The following is a 13957-nucleotide window of genomic DNA, read 5'->3' on the forward strand; positions in this document are numbered from 1 at the left end:
TTATGGAATTTATTTCTCTACCAAATCAGCATGTCTAACAAAGCTTGGGTAACCAGCCTAGCCATCCTGTTGAGTTGCACCTCAAACCAAGCTTTCTAGCATGTAGTGGCATTCGGTTGAGCACCTGCCATGCACACCCAGAGCACGCCCCGAGCACATGTTTTGCATGTGCTGTACAGGGAGCCGCCGCACCCACCTGCACTTCTCGAGTGACCACCACACATTGGCAGCCTGCAACCCCCCTCTGCTAGCACGGCTGACCCTCACTACGCGCGTGAATCACTCCTGCTGTGTTGGCTGCCGACGCTAGCAACGCTTGCCGTGGAGACAGCAGCACAGCCCGAGCCCGACGGCGCGCCAACTGCCCCTCGAACAGCTCGAGCTCAACCTCAGGGTCATCTGCTAGTGCCTGGTCCCCGCCCATCGAACGCCATGTCGCCCCTGCCATAGTCCGCCATGCCTATCCTCTAGAGCTCGCGGAACGGACCTCGCCGACTATAAGTAGACGCACCCCGAGCAATTCTAGCAATCACATCCCTTCTACGCGACCATAGCAAGCTTTAACTTGCCCCCAACTTCTCCCGAGGCCGTCTCCTTCCCCACTGCCGGCAGTTTCGGCCTCCGCCGTCCTCGACTAAATTCGAGCAAGCCAGAGCCCCTCCTTGCCTCTCTTTTTCTCTATTAGACCCTCATGGCCCCGTGAACCCATTGTCCCCTCCAGTTTGGCCTCGGAGCCGCAGTGAACAAAGCTCCTTCCTTGGCCAAAGCTCAGTCCGCCATTGCCAAGGCCCTGCTCAACCTGGAGCTCTCCGACCATGAAATTCCCCTCCATACGGTGCGGGTAGTTCCCCTGAGCACGTGGATGGGTCGGGCATTGAGGATAGTGCCTCATGGTGCCGGCAAACCATTGTTGGACTCGCCATGTCCTCTATCCAGGCGCGCACGGAGGAGGGAGATGAACCCGACACGTAGCCCCCACCTGTCAGTGAGCCCAACAGTTACCCAAGTGGTGCAGTTTTGCCGATGTGTCGTCCTACTGAGTAAGCATATTGAGGTAAGTGCCTGTTTGTTCTCGGAAAGTGTATTTGAGTCGAACCGCCTTCTTTTGTTAATTTGTTTTCAAGGAGAACTTTGACCAGACTTTCACTGGCCCTAGTTTTTAAAGTAAAACTCCAAACAATTTGATTCTTTTCTCACCTCTTTCAAATTTTATCTAGTTTATTTTAGTGTCTGTTTAAAAAAATTACAAACAACTTTTGAGTGTTTTTTTATTGGATGTTGATTTGAGCATTTTTCTTAAATAGAACAAAGATCAAACTTTCAAAAGTTTTGATGTGCACCTCACCTATCTACACATTGAAGGCAAGCATCCTAAACCTTGATGTTGTTTGGTTGTGTGTGGTTTGCTTGATGAAGTAAACATTATGGTTATATTAAATGAGTGGTGATATTTCATGTGATGATCATGCATGTGGCTTTATGATTGAAAGTACAATTATTGCATGATTGAGATGCATGGGACAGTAGTCACGTCCTTCTACCACACATGCCTACTAGATGGGATCCGAAGAGAGTCAGTATCTCGGGGAGATACAAGTTTGGTACTGACATCTCGTGGGACGAGGATGGTCAATGAGGCATGGTAGGTAGTGACTTTGTCTGCAGTGATGAAAGAATTTGATTGTGCTAATCATGTAGGGATAACTTAAACCTCCTCAGTCGACCGTAGATCGAGTCTTATTAGTGTGTCACCTTAACTCATTTGTGCTGCCACACGTCTTCCTGAAAGGGAATATGGTTCAGTAGGTCGTAAACCTATTACCAGGTACACACCAAGTAGAGGGACCGGAATGAAGGTATCCGGGGCAGTGGACTAAATCCAGTCATCCGGGTAGGGGGCATGGGTGTTTCTGGTCTGGGACCAAGAGGGAAGAGCTCTTCCCTTATAGCGCGCGCTATAAATTTGATCCCATGCTAGTCGAGGTTGGAGCCTCCTTGTCTTATGGTTTTTCTCTGGCAGCGTAGCCCGGGTAAGGCCGGTCTTCGTGGGGAGAAATGGGTGTGTACTCGTTCTGAGTGTTTACTTCGGAGATACCATACACGGGATTTGTCCGAGTGACTATTGAAACCCGTGGGTTGTGGGTAAAGAGTACACCCTCTGCAGATTCAAAACTATTCGAGTAGCCGCGTCTACGGTCAAGGACGACTGATTGACTAGTCAAGTGTCGGTCTGAGTGTCGGTCTTTGGAGGAAGTTAAAGAAATCGTGAGGCTAATCATGAAATATGGTGGATGATCATACTATTATTTTTACTGTGGACTAACTCGTATAATTTTGATTGTTGAGTATCCCTGGGACGGTTCTACCTCCTCAATATTCATTAATTTATTTTTTTCACGTATAAGCCCTGTATGTGGTGTCACTTAGACGCTCGACTGTGGCATGTTTATTATTAATATAAGCCCTGTATGTGATGTCGCTTAGATGCGTGACTGCGACATGTTTATTATTAATATAAGCCATTTATGTGGTGTCCCTTAGACGCCCAACTGTGGCATGCTTATTATTATTTCATATAAGCCCTTTATGTGGTGTTGCTTAGACGCCCGACTGTGGCATGCTTGTTATTAATTTATTCAAGCCCTATATGTGGTGTCGCTCAAACGCGCGACGGAGGCATGTCTTATATCACATTCGTTAATTTTACTCTTATTGATTGCCCATTTAAGTTCTCAGTATGATTAAAATACCATTACCATTACTAATACTTGGGAAGTATATTGTTGGTTGACGAAATATTGTTGTATTATTGCAAGTGCATATTAACCCCCTGCCAATTTATGCATGTTTTCATGATGTTTGCGAGTACATTCAAAGTACTCAATGGCTTGTCCCTGACTATTGTCTTGGCCAGATTGCGTGCCTAGAAAGGAGGAACCCGACGATAACCCCGGAACCTAGGCATCGAAGACAACACCCGCGTGAGATAGGAATTATCCAGGTCAGTTGTTCCTTTGGGAAATGGAGTCCCATAGATGCTGGAGATCCCTGAATCGCTTCCGCCATCAGTGAGTAGAAACCTTTTTGATGTACTCCATGGACCATCTCGGTCTTGTACCTCAAGATGTATTTTTGCTTGGACAATTGTATCAAGGATTTGTGCACCAGCTAACAGTATTCCTGGGGCTGGTATGCACAAGGGCCATTTTGAAGGGAAATTAAAATCCCTGAAAAACCAGTCCTGACATGGGGGGCAGCCGGAGGGGCTAAAGCTGGTCAGGCCTGGCCTCCCACAGTGCGAGTGCACAGTTTAGCACGTCCAAAGCACAGTTTTGGCACGCCACGGCATGCTAGTGCGCTCTGGCACGTCCCACCTTGTCCTCTAGTGTGTGAGGGACGTGGATATGCCCCTTGGATGCTTTGGAGCCGAGGAGGGAGGTTGTGGTCAAAGGAAGAGGGGGAGAAAGTGTGTGCCAAGGTGAATTAGGGGCTTAATTGGAGTCTTTGTCCAGTCCTAACATTGAACCAAAGGTGGTTCTATCTGCTGCACATGAAGGGTAACTCTGTGGTCTTGTGGTAAAAAATTGGAGTGAAGGAGAATGGTGTAAGGGCTGAAAGTAGCAGTTTTACCAAATCACCAGAAGGTGTTTGATGCTGGTTTGAGCAAGATAAACCTCACCACTTGCGGTCATATTTAACATGATTAAATGATTGGCAAAATCTGTAGTATTCACCAAGTTTGATCTCATTTGAGCAAAGTTGACAATGTAGACATGAAAAACCCTAGAAATGTACACAATCAGATTTCTGTGGGCCAAGGTGATCAAATCAACTCCCACAAATGCACAAATTGGTGTGGCATCCTTATTTGGGGGCTGGATCACTCGTGTAAAGTTTGGGATCAATTGGATAATCTTGGCAATGTAAAGTTGCTCAAATTTGATTCTGGATAGAAAGGGTTTTGGGGTTAATAGGTGGATCAAATCAACTTGGATTGAGATGAAACTTTGCAGGATCACCACATTTATCATGTGTGGCTTGCTAGAAGTTACCTTGAATTTATTGACAATATTTCCTCTGGAAATATTTCAAAAGCATGAAACAGGCAGAAAGAGTTTTGAGGGATTTTGTCGAATATTTTGAACATGACCATGTGTTGAAACCTTAATGTATGGAAAATATATGTCCACCGAGTTTTCCTAAATTTTCTCAAATATTTTTGAAGCAAAAAAATATTTTTTCCTATGAAATACCATTTCTCGCCTCAAAAAAGTTATTTAACTAAAATAGGAAAATAACTTTGAAAATAATTATTTTGTGGTTTTAGGAAGTCTTTTGAATAATAGGATTCAAATAAAGTCGTTTGGGTAAAACATCCCTCCTAAATTGGGGACTTGCAGTCCAAATCCCAATCAAGGGTTTTGGAGAACTTGAAATGGTTAAATGCCTTCTGTCAAAATAATAATTTATAAAAATGGTTTTTTGGTTTCATTCACATTGGGCAACGACTTGCGGTCAAGGAGGTATGTTTTAGAGAGAAGGACAACTATACTGATTCATAAACTCAATTAGTCACACAAGCAAGTTGCAACAAAAAATCGGTCATCACAAACATGAAAAAAGTTTAGTTGGTTTCAATTTTATAAAAACAACATGCTGCAAAAGTGGTACAACACAGTTTGTGACAGACCTGTCCCCTTACAAGAATCTCATCCCCAAGATTCCTAGGCTAGGCGTTAAAAAGAGAAGGAAACTCGGATCTGAGGTAGTCTTCACGCTCACATGTTGCTTCTGTTTTAGTGTGGTTGGTCCACTAGACCATGAAGTACTTGATGATGTGTCTTCTGGTGCAATGTTCGACTTCGTTTAAGATGCGGACTGATCTCTCACGATAAGTGAGGTGTGGTTGAAGATCGATGGCTTAGCGATCGATATCCTTGTAGAGCTCAGGGCGGTTGGGAACTTGAAGGCACTTTTAAAGTTACGACGCCTGGAAAACGTTATGCACTTTCCAAAGTTCAGATGGTAGGGCGGCGGCAAAACCAAAAGGAAAAAACGCAAGATTTAGCAGCCGGAGGGCGATTTCTACAGCTCACCACATAAAAATGCACGCTGAAACACATATACGAAAACTGTTCGGAGAATTTCTATGGTCCTGTATTGACGGTTATTTTGCGACCAAACGAATATAGCGCCTCAGCACTTGGTTGGACTGGACCTACCTACTAGCGTATGGACTATCCAGGACAGTCGGTGGCTTTGATACTTCTCCCCTTCTCCCGCCTAGTGGTATTTTGTGTTGAAAAGTTGCAGTAGGAAACGGGGAGAAAGCTAGACCTGATTGGACAGGTCCACTCCAAGACCAAAGGCGTGGTGCCAAAGCTGCTCTTGTTGAGCTGTTATGCACCAGTTGCCATCCCATCGCTGCCGTTAATTAGCGTACATAAGTATGTGCATAACCATCTTGGTCCCCACGTGTTCAGGTGACTCCGGAGACGATGCAACGAATACAACGGAGAACTGACAGTGCCAACGCCCTCAAACAAAATTTTAACTTTATACTAATTTGTGTTCTAAAAATTATATTAAGGATAAAGCAATTTCAACACAAATCCATTTGATCCGTTTTTTATTCGTTTTGGGATGCGTGTCCGCACGTCCGTGTTTGCTTTTTCATTTAGGAATGCAGATGCATCCAACATCCAACAGGGACGGATGCATTTTTTGATATGTCCGTCCGACATTCAGTCGAACATCTGGTGGGCGAACTCCCGCAGCGCCACCTCGCAGCTCCGACAACCTCGCCTTCGCCCCGCCCTGTAGCTGCCTGCGCTCAACTCGCTCGAGCCATTGCGCCCACGCCGCGCCACCGTCTGCATCAACGCTGTCGCGCCCCCGCCAGGCGCCGTGAGGCCCTTCGCGGGCGTGCTCTCCATGGAGGCCCTGAAGCGCGACATCAGGACCTCGCCTGGCGCGAGTGCCCCGTCGTCTCCGTCCTCTCCATCCACGTCGGATAGGCCGCCTCCTCCCTCGTACCACTGACCACCACCTGCCCGGGCTCCGTCGTCGTCGTCTAGTGCGCCTCCTTCCCAGAGCGTTCCCGCCCCAAGCTCCTGCGTCGCTCGCCCCTGCTCTACGCCCGCTCATGTTGTGCCCCGCGTCGCGCGCTCGCCCCTGCTCTGCGCCCACCCGTGGTCCGGCCCGCGTCGCGTGCTCGCCCTGCTCTGCGCCAGCCCGTGCTCCGGCCCTCTCCATGCTCCGCGCCCGTGCTCCGTCCCAGCCGGTGCTCCGCCTCCCCTGTTCCGCGCCCGTGCTCCGCCCCTGCCGATGCTCCGCGTCCCCTGCTCCGCGTTCATGCTCCGCCCCCTGCCCGGTGCTCCACGTCCCCTGCATCACAGAGGAAGGAGCTGGTGGAGGTGGGCACGGGCGCATGCAAGACCGGCGGCTTGCGGAGCTACGGCGGTTGCGGCTGCTAATGTGCCGGTGAGCAGCAGCGAGGACGAGGCGACGGGGACATGCAGCGGGCGAGGGCGCGTGCAGGACCGGCGCGGGGGGGGGGGGGGTGCTGCTTCTCCCCGCCCAGTCACTGATGGGTGAGACCAGGGCGTACACGAGCGGAAGGAGACGACGGGAGCGTTCATTTTTATCCATTGCAGACCCACTTGTGACTCATATTTGGGTTCAGTTTGGGTCAAAAACGGACATTAGGCGGACACGTTGTTCATTTGGGTCGCCCCGTTTGGCAAAGTTTTATATCCAAATAACTCAAACGTATTTTAGTACGGAGGGAGTAAAATGGAGGCAAGCAGCAACTGACGTATGCTTGGGAGGCAGCCAGCGACTTGACGACAGACAGCCGGCCAAGCAGTGCAGAGCTTGCATTGCCTAGATGAAGGATAGATAGATCGGCTCTTCATTTGATGGATGGTCAAAATTCAAAAAGGTGCATCATACTAAAACTAAGAGCCCGATTATATATACTAAAACTTTCTTATGGTTGGCTGATGGGAACAGGCTTAGTTTACTCAAGACAGGCCGCTCTCATGCTTTGGGTATAGGAGTATATAGAGAGATTAAAAGAAGAAAGATACTCCTGCAGCTGTAACAGCACGAGGGAAGACATGAGGAAGGGGACACATAAGCAACTTTCATAATGCACTAGAGTCTAGAGTTACAGTTAGCCTCTAGGGTGTAGTCAATCAGTATCAACCTCTCATGGTCTGTCTGTCTGTGTGTGTAATTCCAAACAGAGTCAGGTTAGATGACGAGACAAAACATCAGGCCTTCTCACAGATCGCTTGCTATGTAGAATAATCGGTATGTAGTACTGTAGAATAATCGGTATGTAGTACTGTACTATAATCGGTATGTAGTACTCCCTTCATAAACTAATATAAGAACATTTAGAATACCATTTTAATAATCTAAATATTTTTATATTAGTTTATAGAAGGAGTACTTGTGGACTGGTTCAGGTACAGACAGTACATCTCATGTTAAAAGGGGAGATAAGAGGGACCAATGTTAAAATTTGTCAAAATTTAAACCAAGGCATTTCTGAACCAGATGACACATACTGGGCACTGAAATTGCCGGAACACATGAAATGAAAGCATCGTTGTTTCTCTCTTTGACAGAGAAACAAGGGAGCTTCTCAAGCAATACAAGGCTTAACTGAAATGCAAAAGCATTCCAGGTGAAACACTACAAATAGACCCCCGTAAAAAAAAACTGCAAATACACAGGAATTTTATAGGAGCTCAGGTGCATATAAGTTTCAAATTACAGCTAGACCTATCAAGAGATGACAGGATTAGATCAACTGGACCCGCCATACATGGTTAAAGGAGACACCAGAGGATAACACAAGAAGTATCATTCCATCATCACACTACATAACTGAAACTAACAACTACACACAACCTGTAGACAAGACATCAGGCAAATATGAATACTTCTGAAAATATAAGTCTCATGCTTATAAAACTGATGTGAGAGGATCCACAACAGACATCATACTGATGAGGATCAAAGTCAAACACATCAACAGCCATAGGACATGAAACCCTTGCAATGCATTAGATGATTTCCTGCCTATCAAACACTACGTTGGCACTTGCCACCCTGCTCCTACTACCTAAAGCATACTAGATAGATTAAATGGTTACCAAGCAAAGAAGGATACCCAAAATGAAACAAGGCCCGACGAGAAGGGGGCCAAAGCAGACAGAGCTTAACCTAATTCGGCTTCTGGGCAGTCCTGTGGGCATCTGATCAACTCCAATATGTTCACCACCTCACTCATGTCTGGCCTATTGGAGGGAACCTGAGATGTACACACTAAGCCAAGTTTCATGATAGGAACCGCCTCTTCCAGTGGGAATTTTCCGCAGAGCTTCTCATCCACGCACTCTTCCACTTTGCCTTCATCCAGAGCAGCCCTCACCACATCACACAGCACAATAACATCATCTTCCATGTACTCCACTGGTGTCCTCCCTGTCATGACCTCCAGTACAAGAACTCCAAATCCATACACATCACATTTCTCGGTTATCTTCACAGTCCTGCATGTAAATTCTGGTGCCATGTAACCAAGTGCACTCTGTACCTTGCTGCTTAGAACATACCGATCCAACATTGGCAGTAGCTTCGCCAATCCATAGTCCCCCACCTTGGCCTCGCCCGAATCATCAAGCATAATGTTGCTTGACTTCAGGTTGTAGTGGATAATGTCATGCCAGTGGAGGTGAGCCAGGCTTCTTGCCATGCCAAGAACTATGTCAAATCTTTCTTTCCATGAAAGGTAATTTGCATTGGACGATTCATGAAGCTGTTTATGCAAGTTACCCCCAGAGACAAACTCATAGATAAGAAGCTGAAGTGATGGTGTCCAATAATAGCCCTTGAGTGCAACAAGGTTACGGTGGCGTAGCTTGCCCAGCATCTTCACTTCCCTCTCAAATTCATCTTGAGATTTAACCAAGCTTGACACAGTCAGTTTCTTGATGGCAACAGGTTGGCCATCTCGGAGAGTGGTCTTGTAGACAGTGCCAAAACCACCACGGCCGAGCTCGCAGTCCTTGTTCAGAAGAGCATGAGTACTGGCACTGAATTCTGGATTGCCTCCTCCAAACATTACAAGCTTGCCTGCATTCACGTCAGTTGTTGGAGACTGACTGAGATATCCATCTGAGAGTTCCAGCGCAGCAGCAGCACCACCAGAATGAGAACCTGGGGCGCGAACTTGAAGGTTAAGAACAGTAATGGTTATGATACCAACAGCAATGAGAACAGCGGCACCGATTGCAACAAGGGCAGAGATGCTCAGTATGGTTTTCTTGTGATGGAGGCCCCCAGGCACGGGCTCTTTCTGTGCCAGCGGATTGGAAGAAGAGTCTGGATTCAGTACAATTGGTTTTGGTAGTACACCAGGGCAAGAAGAGTTGAGCTTTGCACCGCACAGGCCAGGATTGTCAGACACAGATGAGAGTGAGATAGTGTCAAAAAAGCTACCAGGAGGGAGATCCCCGGAGAGCTGGTTATGTGAAATGTTGAAGCGAATGAGGTGCGCAAGGTTGGAGAGCTGTTTCGGCAGACCACCCGTGAGCTTGTTGCGAGAAAGATCAGCACTCTCAAGGTTGGTGAGATTAGCTATTGCTGCTGGAATAGCTCCTGTTAGACCGTTGTGTGATAGATCCCTGCACATAGTGACCAAGTATATACAAATACAATTAAAGGCTGAATTACATGAACAACTCCAAATATCAACCTGGCGAACCGAGTCGAATAAGAGAAAGAGGTGCTTAAACTTACAGTGACGCCAGGGCAGAGCAATCGCCAATCTGGGATGGGATTTCTCCAGTGAGGGAGTTCTTGGCAAGGCTAAGCAATTTGAACGACTTGCCTCCAATGGTAGATGGAATGCTCCCATTGAGCCTATTGGCACTCAAATCAAGCAGCTCCAGTGACTTCATCTCCACAATGCTGGCTGGAACACTCCCGGACAGTGAGTTCCAAGACATGTTCAGCGACTGCAAGGTGAGCAGTTGCGAGAGTTGTGACGGGATCCGTCCTGAAAACGAATTGCTTGACAGGTCCAGGCCTTGAATCACAGAGGATGCATTCACAGGCACCATTACCTCACCACTGAATGTGTTGTAGGACACCGATACCCATTGCACACCGGAAGCAAATACCCATGTAGGCAGGCTGCCAGTGAGGGAATTCCAGCTCACGTCAACGTGCACTAGGCTTGTACATCCACCGATTGACTCAGGCAAGCCACCAGTGAACCCATTTCCAGACAGCCTCAACTCCCTCAGCGACATGAGGCCACCAATTGACCCCGGAATCTCCCCGGAGAATTTGTTCCCCGACAAATCTAGTGTCTCCATGCTCACCATTTCTCCGACCCAAGTTGGAACGTTCCCGGTGAGCTCATTTGAGCTCAAGTCAAGGTCTGTGCAAGTGGAGAGCCTCCGCAGGGACTCTGGCAAGTTGCCGGAGAGCGAGTTGGAGCTCAGGTCCACTGACCGCAGCAGCGGACAGTCCCCGATGTCATCCGGGAGGCTGCCTGTGAGGCGGTTCCGCCGCAGGTTCAGAGCCCGCAGGTTGAACATCTTGCTGATGCCCACGGGCAACTCGCCGGTGATGGCATTGCCGGAGAGGTCCAGAGTTCGCAGCGCATTCAGGGACCAGATGCCGCTGGGCAGCATGCCGGCTAGGCGGTTGGAAGACAGGTTCAGAGACGCGAGCGTGCCGCACGCGCCCACGTCCGGGGTGTCACCGGTGAAGGCGTTGTTGGCCAGGGAGACGTCCCGGAGGGCGTGGCACTTGCCGAAGAATCCCTCCGGGATGGGGGCCGAGAAGGCGTTGCAGCTGAGGTCGAGCGACTGGAGGTCCGGGAGGCGAGCGAGGTCGGGTGGGATGTCGCCGGAGAAGTTGTTGGCGGAGAGGGAGAGCGACTGGAGCGACTCGAGGCGCAGGAGGCCGCGTCCGAGCTTGCCGGAGAGGCCGAAGCCGGCGAGGTTGAGCCCCGAGACGCGGCCGGTGCGCGGGTCGCAGGTGATGCCGGCCCACGCGCAGGCCCGCTCGTCGTCCTCGCTCCACGTCGCGAGGCGCCCCTCCGGGTCCACCACGTCGGCCTTGAACACAATCAGCCCCAGGACGTCGTCGTTCAGCGCCGCCGCCAGGCCCGCGCGGCCGCCGCCCTTGGCCTCCGCCAAGAAGACGAGGTGGACGAGGAGCAGCAGCACGAGGGACCGCATTGCTGCGAGTTGGATCCCAAATGGCAAGGCCCAAACAGCACAGCACGGCACGGGCAGCAACAAGTGAGGAGGGCTTTTATGGGGCTGGGAACAAGGAGGAGACGCCCCCAAAATGCCGCAAGAAGGCGATTCTGAGGAAGCGGATGAGCTAGGAGAGATGGGATTTAGTCAAATCTGCAGCAGAGGACCTCCAGGCTTGGGACGCCGCCCTCCTCTACAAATTAAGCAGGAGAAGAAACCAAATGTAAGCCATTAAGCTGCAGAAATTCGGACTCTAAGGAGTAGCGGCGATAGGTAAGGACGTACCGGCACGGGAACCTCCGCCGACTACTTGTAGGGCGCAGCCACCTCACCGGAGAACGCCATTGTTGCAGGTCGGAAAGGGAGAGAGGAGCGAGGGGAAGGGGGCGTGGGGTGTCAAGTGAACCGCGGTGGTATATGTTGGTGACAAAGGGGAAAAAAATGGGCGAGGGGGAAAAGCTGCTGCACCGCAGGAGTGATCGGACGGCCATGAGCCGCTGTAGCACGCCATCGAGAGTTTGGGTGGCCCAGGCGCGCGGGCTAAAAAGTTTGTGCACTGCGTCGGGCGGGGCCGCTTGGGCCGTGGGTATGGACCGAGAGAGGCTGCCCGAGCCCGACCAAGAAAAAGAAGAAAAAAAAGGCTCGGAGTACGTGGGCGGGGCGGTGCACGGTTCGAGACTTGGTGGACCGCGCCCGCCCGAGCGAGTAGAAAGAATCTCGTAACTTTTCGCTGCTTTTGAGCTGGACTGCGCTGCATTGGATTCTTTCGTATAATGTCCGTTTTCATCTTTGCTGAAAACCCCTAAAAAAATCTTTGCTGGAAAATTTCTCAACAAAAAGAAATATTTGCTACAAGAAGATCAAAATCCTAACGCCCTGGCCAGTCTAACAGGCTTTTAATTTTCTTTTAACTGAAGTAATTTAATATGATCCTAATCTAAATAAGATTTTCTTTGGAGGATTGAAGGAATAAATCCTCCAAAATATACATGAAGTGCTTTTTTTTCTATGAAAACAAGGTTAAAACCATCGGCCTTTATATCATTATAATGCACTCCAGCGTTCTTCTTAACCAGATGATCCGTTTGGCCTTTGATGTAAAACTCAACTAAAGCCAAGAAGCAAAGCAACCTCTGAACAATATTTCACAAACTATTTACAAAGGGGCAAAAAACAAATGGAAGCGAGTAGTTAGCCGGGCTATTTGAAGGATATTCTTCATGAACCATCTACAAGTGAGTATTCGTATTGCGTTTGAATTTGTGAAAAGTTTCATTGTTGATTTTTTTCTCGCGAATACGGAAAGATTTCGTATCATTTCATTGATAGGTAGGAGAGAACATTACAGCGGGGAGAAGGGAGGGAGGACACCGCACCAAAATGTGAGAAAACATAAGAAGAGAAACAACACAGCCCTAAATTAGCCTAGCTCAAGAACTTGAACCAAGAAAGGTGAGGAGGCGAGACACAAGACATCAAGGTCGCGTCACGACCAACGGGAGGCATCCACAACACGTGGCTACAACTCAAAGAACCAACCGAATCAACATACCCCCACCCCACCAGAAGCGCCTACAAGAGTCGGCAAGAGGGTTGCATGACACGGCCGGGTCCGAGAAAGGAGCAATAGAGGACGAGTCGACGATGTCATACATTACCCCCCGGATGCCCATGCCTGGAGGAGCACCCACACCAAGCACGACACCCGACAACTCAAAATCCAAGACCAGGAACATCGCGAGCAGCCAAGACAACATCTTAATGAAGGGGACGGTGTTGTGAAGCCATTGGTGCCCGATCCATATAACTGGATCCAGGGTTTCCCCCGGTGCTCGGAGAGGGGACAAAGAAGGTTCTGGGAACGTCTAGAGGAAGAGGACGACATGTGCAGATGTCGCCGCCGCGAGCACAACTGTGCAAGGATTTCGCCCCTGCCCGTGATCGAACAATCTGAAAGCACATATGCTCCCTTGATGGTTTTGATAATTCATGACAACATACATTTTCTCTTAGACTAATAGCTTTATCTAGTTCATTTCAGATGAAGTCCAGAGAGAGAATTGTCTGGATTGTGAGGAGAAGCCCCAAGGAAGGAGAAGAATAGAACTGGCCAAGCTTCAAGCTTCAAGACTCTACATTTTGCTTTTATGTGAAAATCACAATTGAGTCCATAGAAAGCCAATACATTGTCTATGATGATCTAGCTACTCAAGTGCTTAGAGTTAGCCACCAAAAACCCTCATGAAATTCTCCCACAAATATTCTGTCCAAAGCCTAAACACTTAAATTTGATGCCACCAATATTACCAATTTGGCTCTACCAAGTTTTACTATACACAAAATCCACAACCAACCTAACAGTGTCGGTACCACCAACTTTGATTTCGGCTTGACCGAAAAATAGTGACCAACTCCCTCGTTAGTGAAAGTGCAGTCATGCCCTTAATCATGTTTTGGTGTTGCTGACAACACACATATAGATAATTAATCACTAACCCTTTTTAAGCTACTGTGAATGACCATGTGTTGATAAGGACAAGCTCATGTGTTAACAAGGACAAGATCAAGATAAGCATTCCTGAGCACTACATGCTTGATCCTTGTGGATGTTCACATGGTGGACAAATGAAGATAAATATATAAGCTAGGCTTTCCACATTGTGTAT

The 13957-nt window shown here is 48.5% G+C and overlaps 2 protein-coding genes across 2 annotated transcripts; one reads left to right on the forward strand and one right to left on the reverse strand.

The window, feature by feature from the left end:
• The first annotated feature begins 5555 nt into the window (after positions 1 to 5555).
• Positions 5556 to 6782, forward strand: LOC123446506. Its single transcript, XM_045123084.1, has one exon. It carries the CDS (start codon positions 6146 to 6148, stop codon positions 6485 to 6487), a length of 342 nt encoding a protein of 113 aa, XP_044979019.1. The 5' UTR covers positions 5556 to 6145; the 3' UTR covers positions 6488 to 6782.
• A 1155-nt stretch (positions 6783 to 7937) lies between these two features.
• On the reverse strand, positions 7938 to 11756 carry LOC123448703 (probable LRR receptor-like serine/threonine-protein kinase IRK). Its single transcript, XM_045125672.1, has 3 exons — positions 11577 to 11756; positions 9817 to 11484; positions 7938 to 9701 (listed from the first exon to the last, which is right to left on the reverse strand). The coding sequence occupies exons 2-3, from the start codon at positions 11268 to 11270 to the stop codon at positions 8234 to 8236; spliced, it is 2922 nt and encodes a 973-aa protein (XP_044981607.1). The 5' UTR covers positions 11271 to 11484; positions 11577 to 11756; the 3' UTR covers positions 7938 to 8233.
• Between the last annotated feature and the right edge of the window lie 2201 nt (positions 11757 to 13957).

This window comes from Hordeum vulgare, chromosome 4H, assembly GCF_904849725.1.
Source record: "Hordeum vulgare subsp. vulgare chromosome 4H, MorexV3_pseudomolecules_assembly, whole genome shotgun sequence".
In the NCBI taxonomy this organism is placed as follows: domain Eukaryota; kingdom Viridiplantae; phylum Streptophyta; class Magnoliopsida; order Poales; family Poaceae; genus Hordeum; species Hordeum vulgare.

Coding starts and splice junctions, on each gene's coding strand:
- LOC123446506 (XM_045123084.1), top strand. CDS start 6,146: ATGTTGTGCCCCGCGTCGCGCGCTCGCCCCTGCTCTGCGCCCACCCGT.
- LOC123448703 (XM_045125672.1), bottom strand. CDS start 11,270: ATGCGGTCCCTCGTGCTGCTGCTCCTCGTCCACCTCGTCTTCTTGGCG. Junction 9,702..9,816: donor TGCTCTGCCCTGGCGTCACT/GTAAGTTTAAGC, acceptor CACTATGTGCAG/GGATCTATCACACAACGGTC.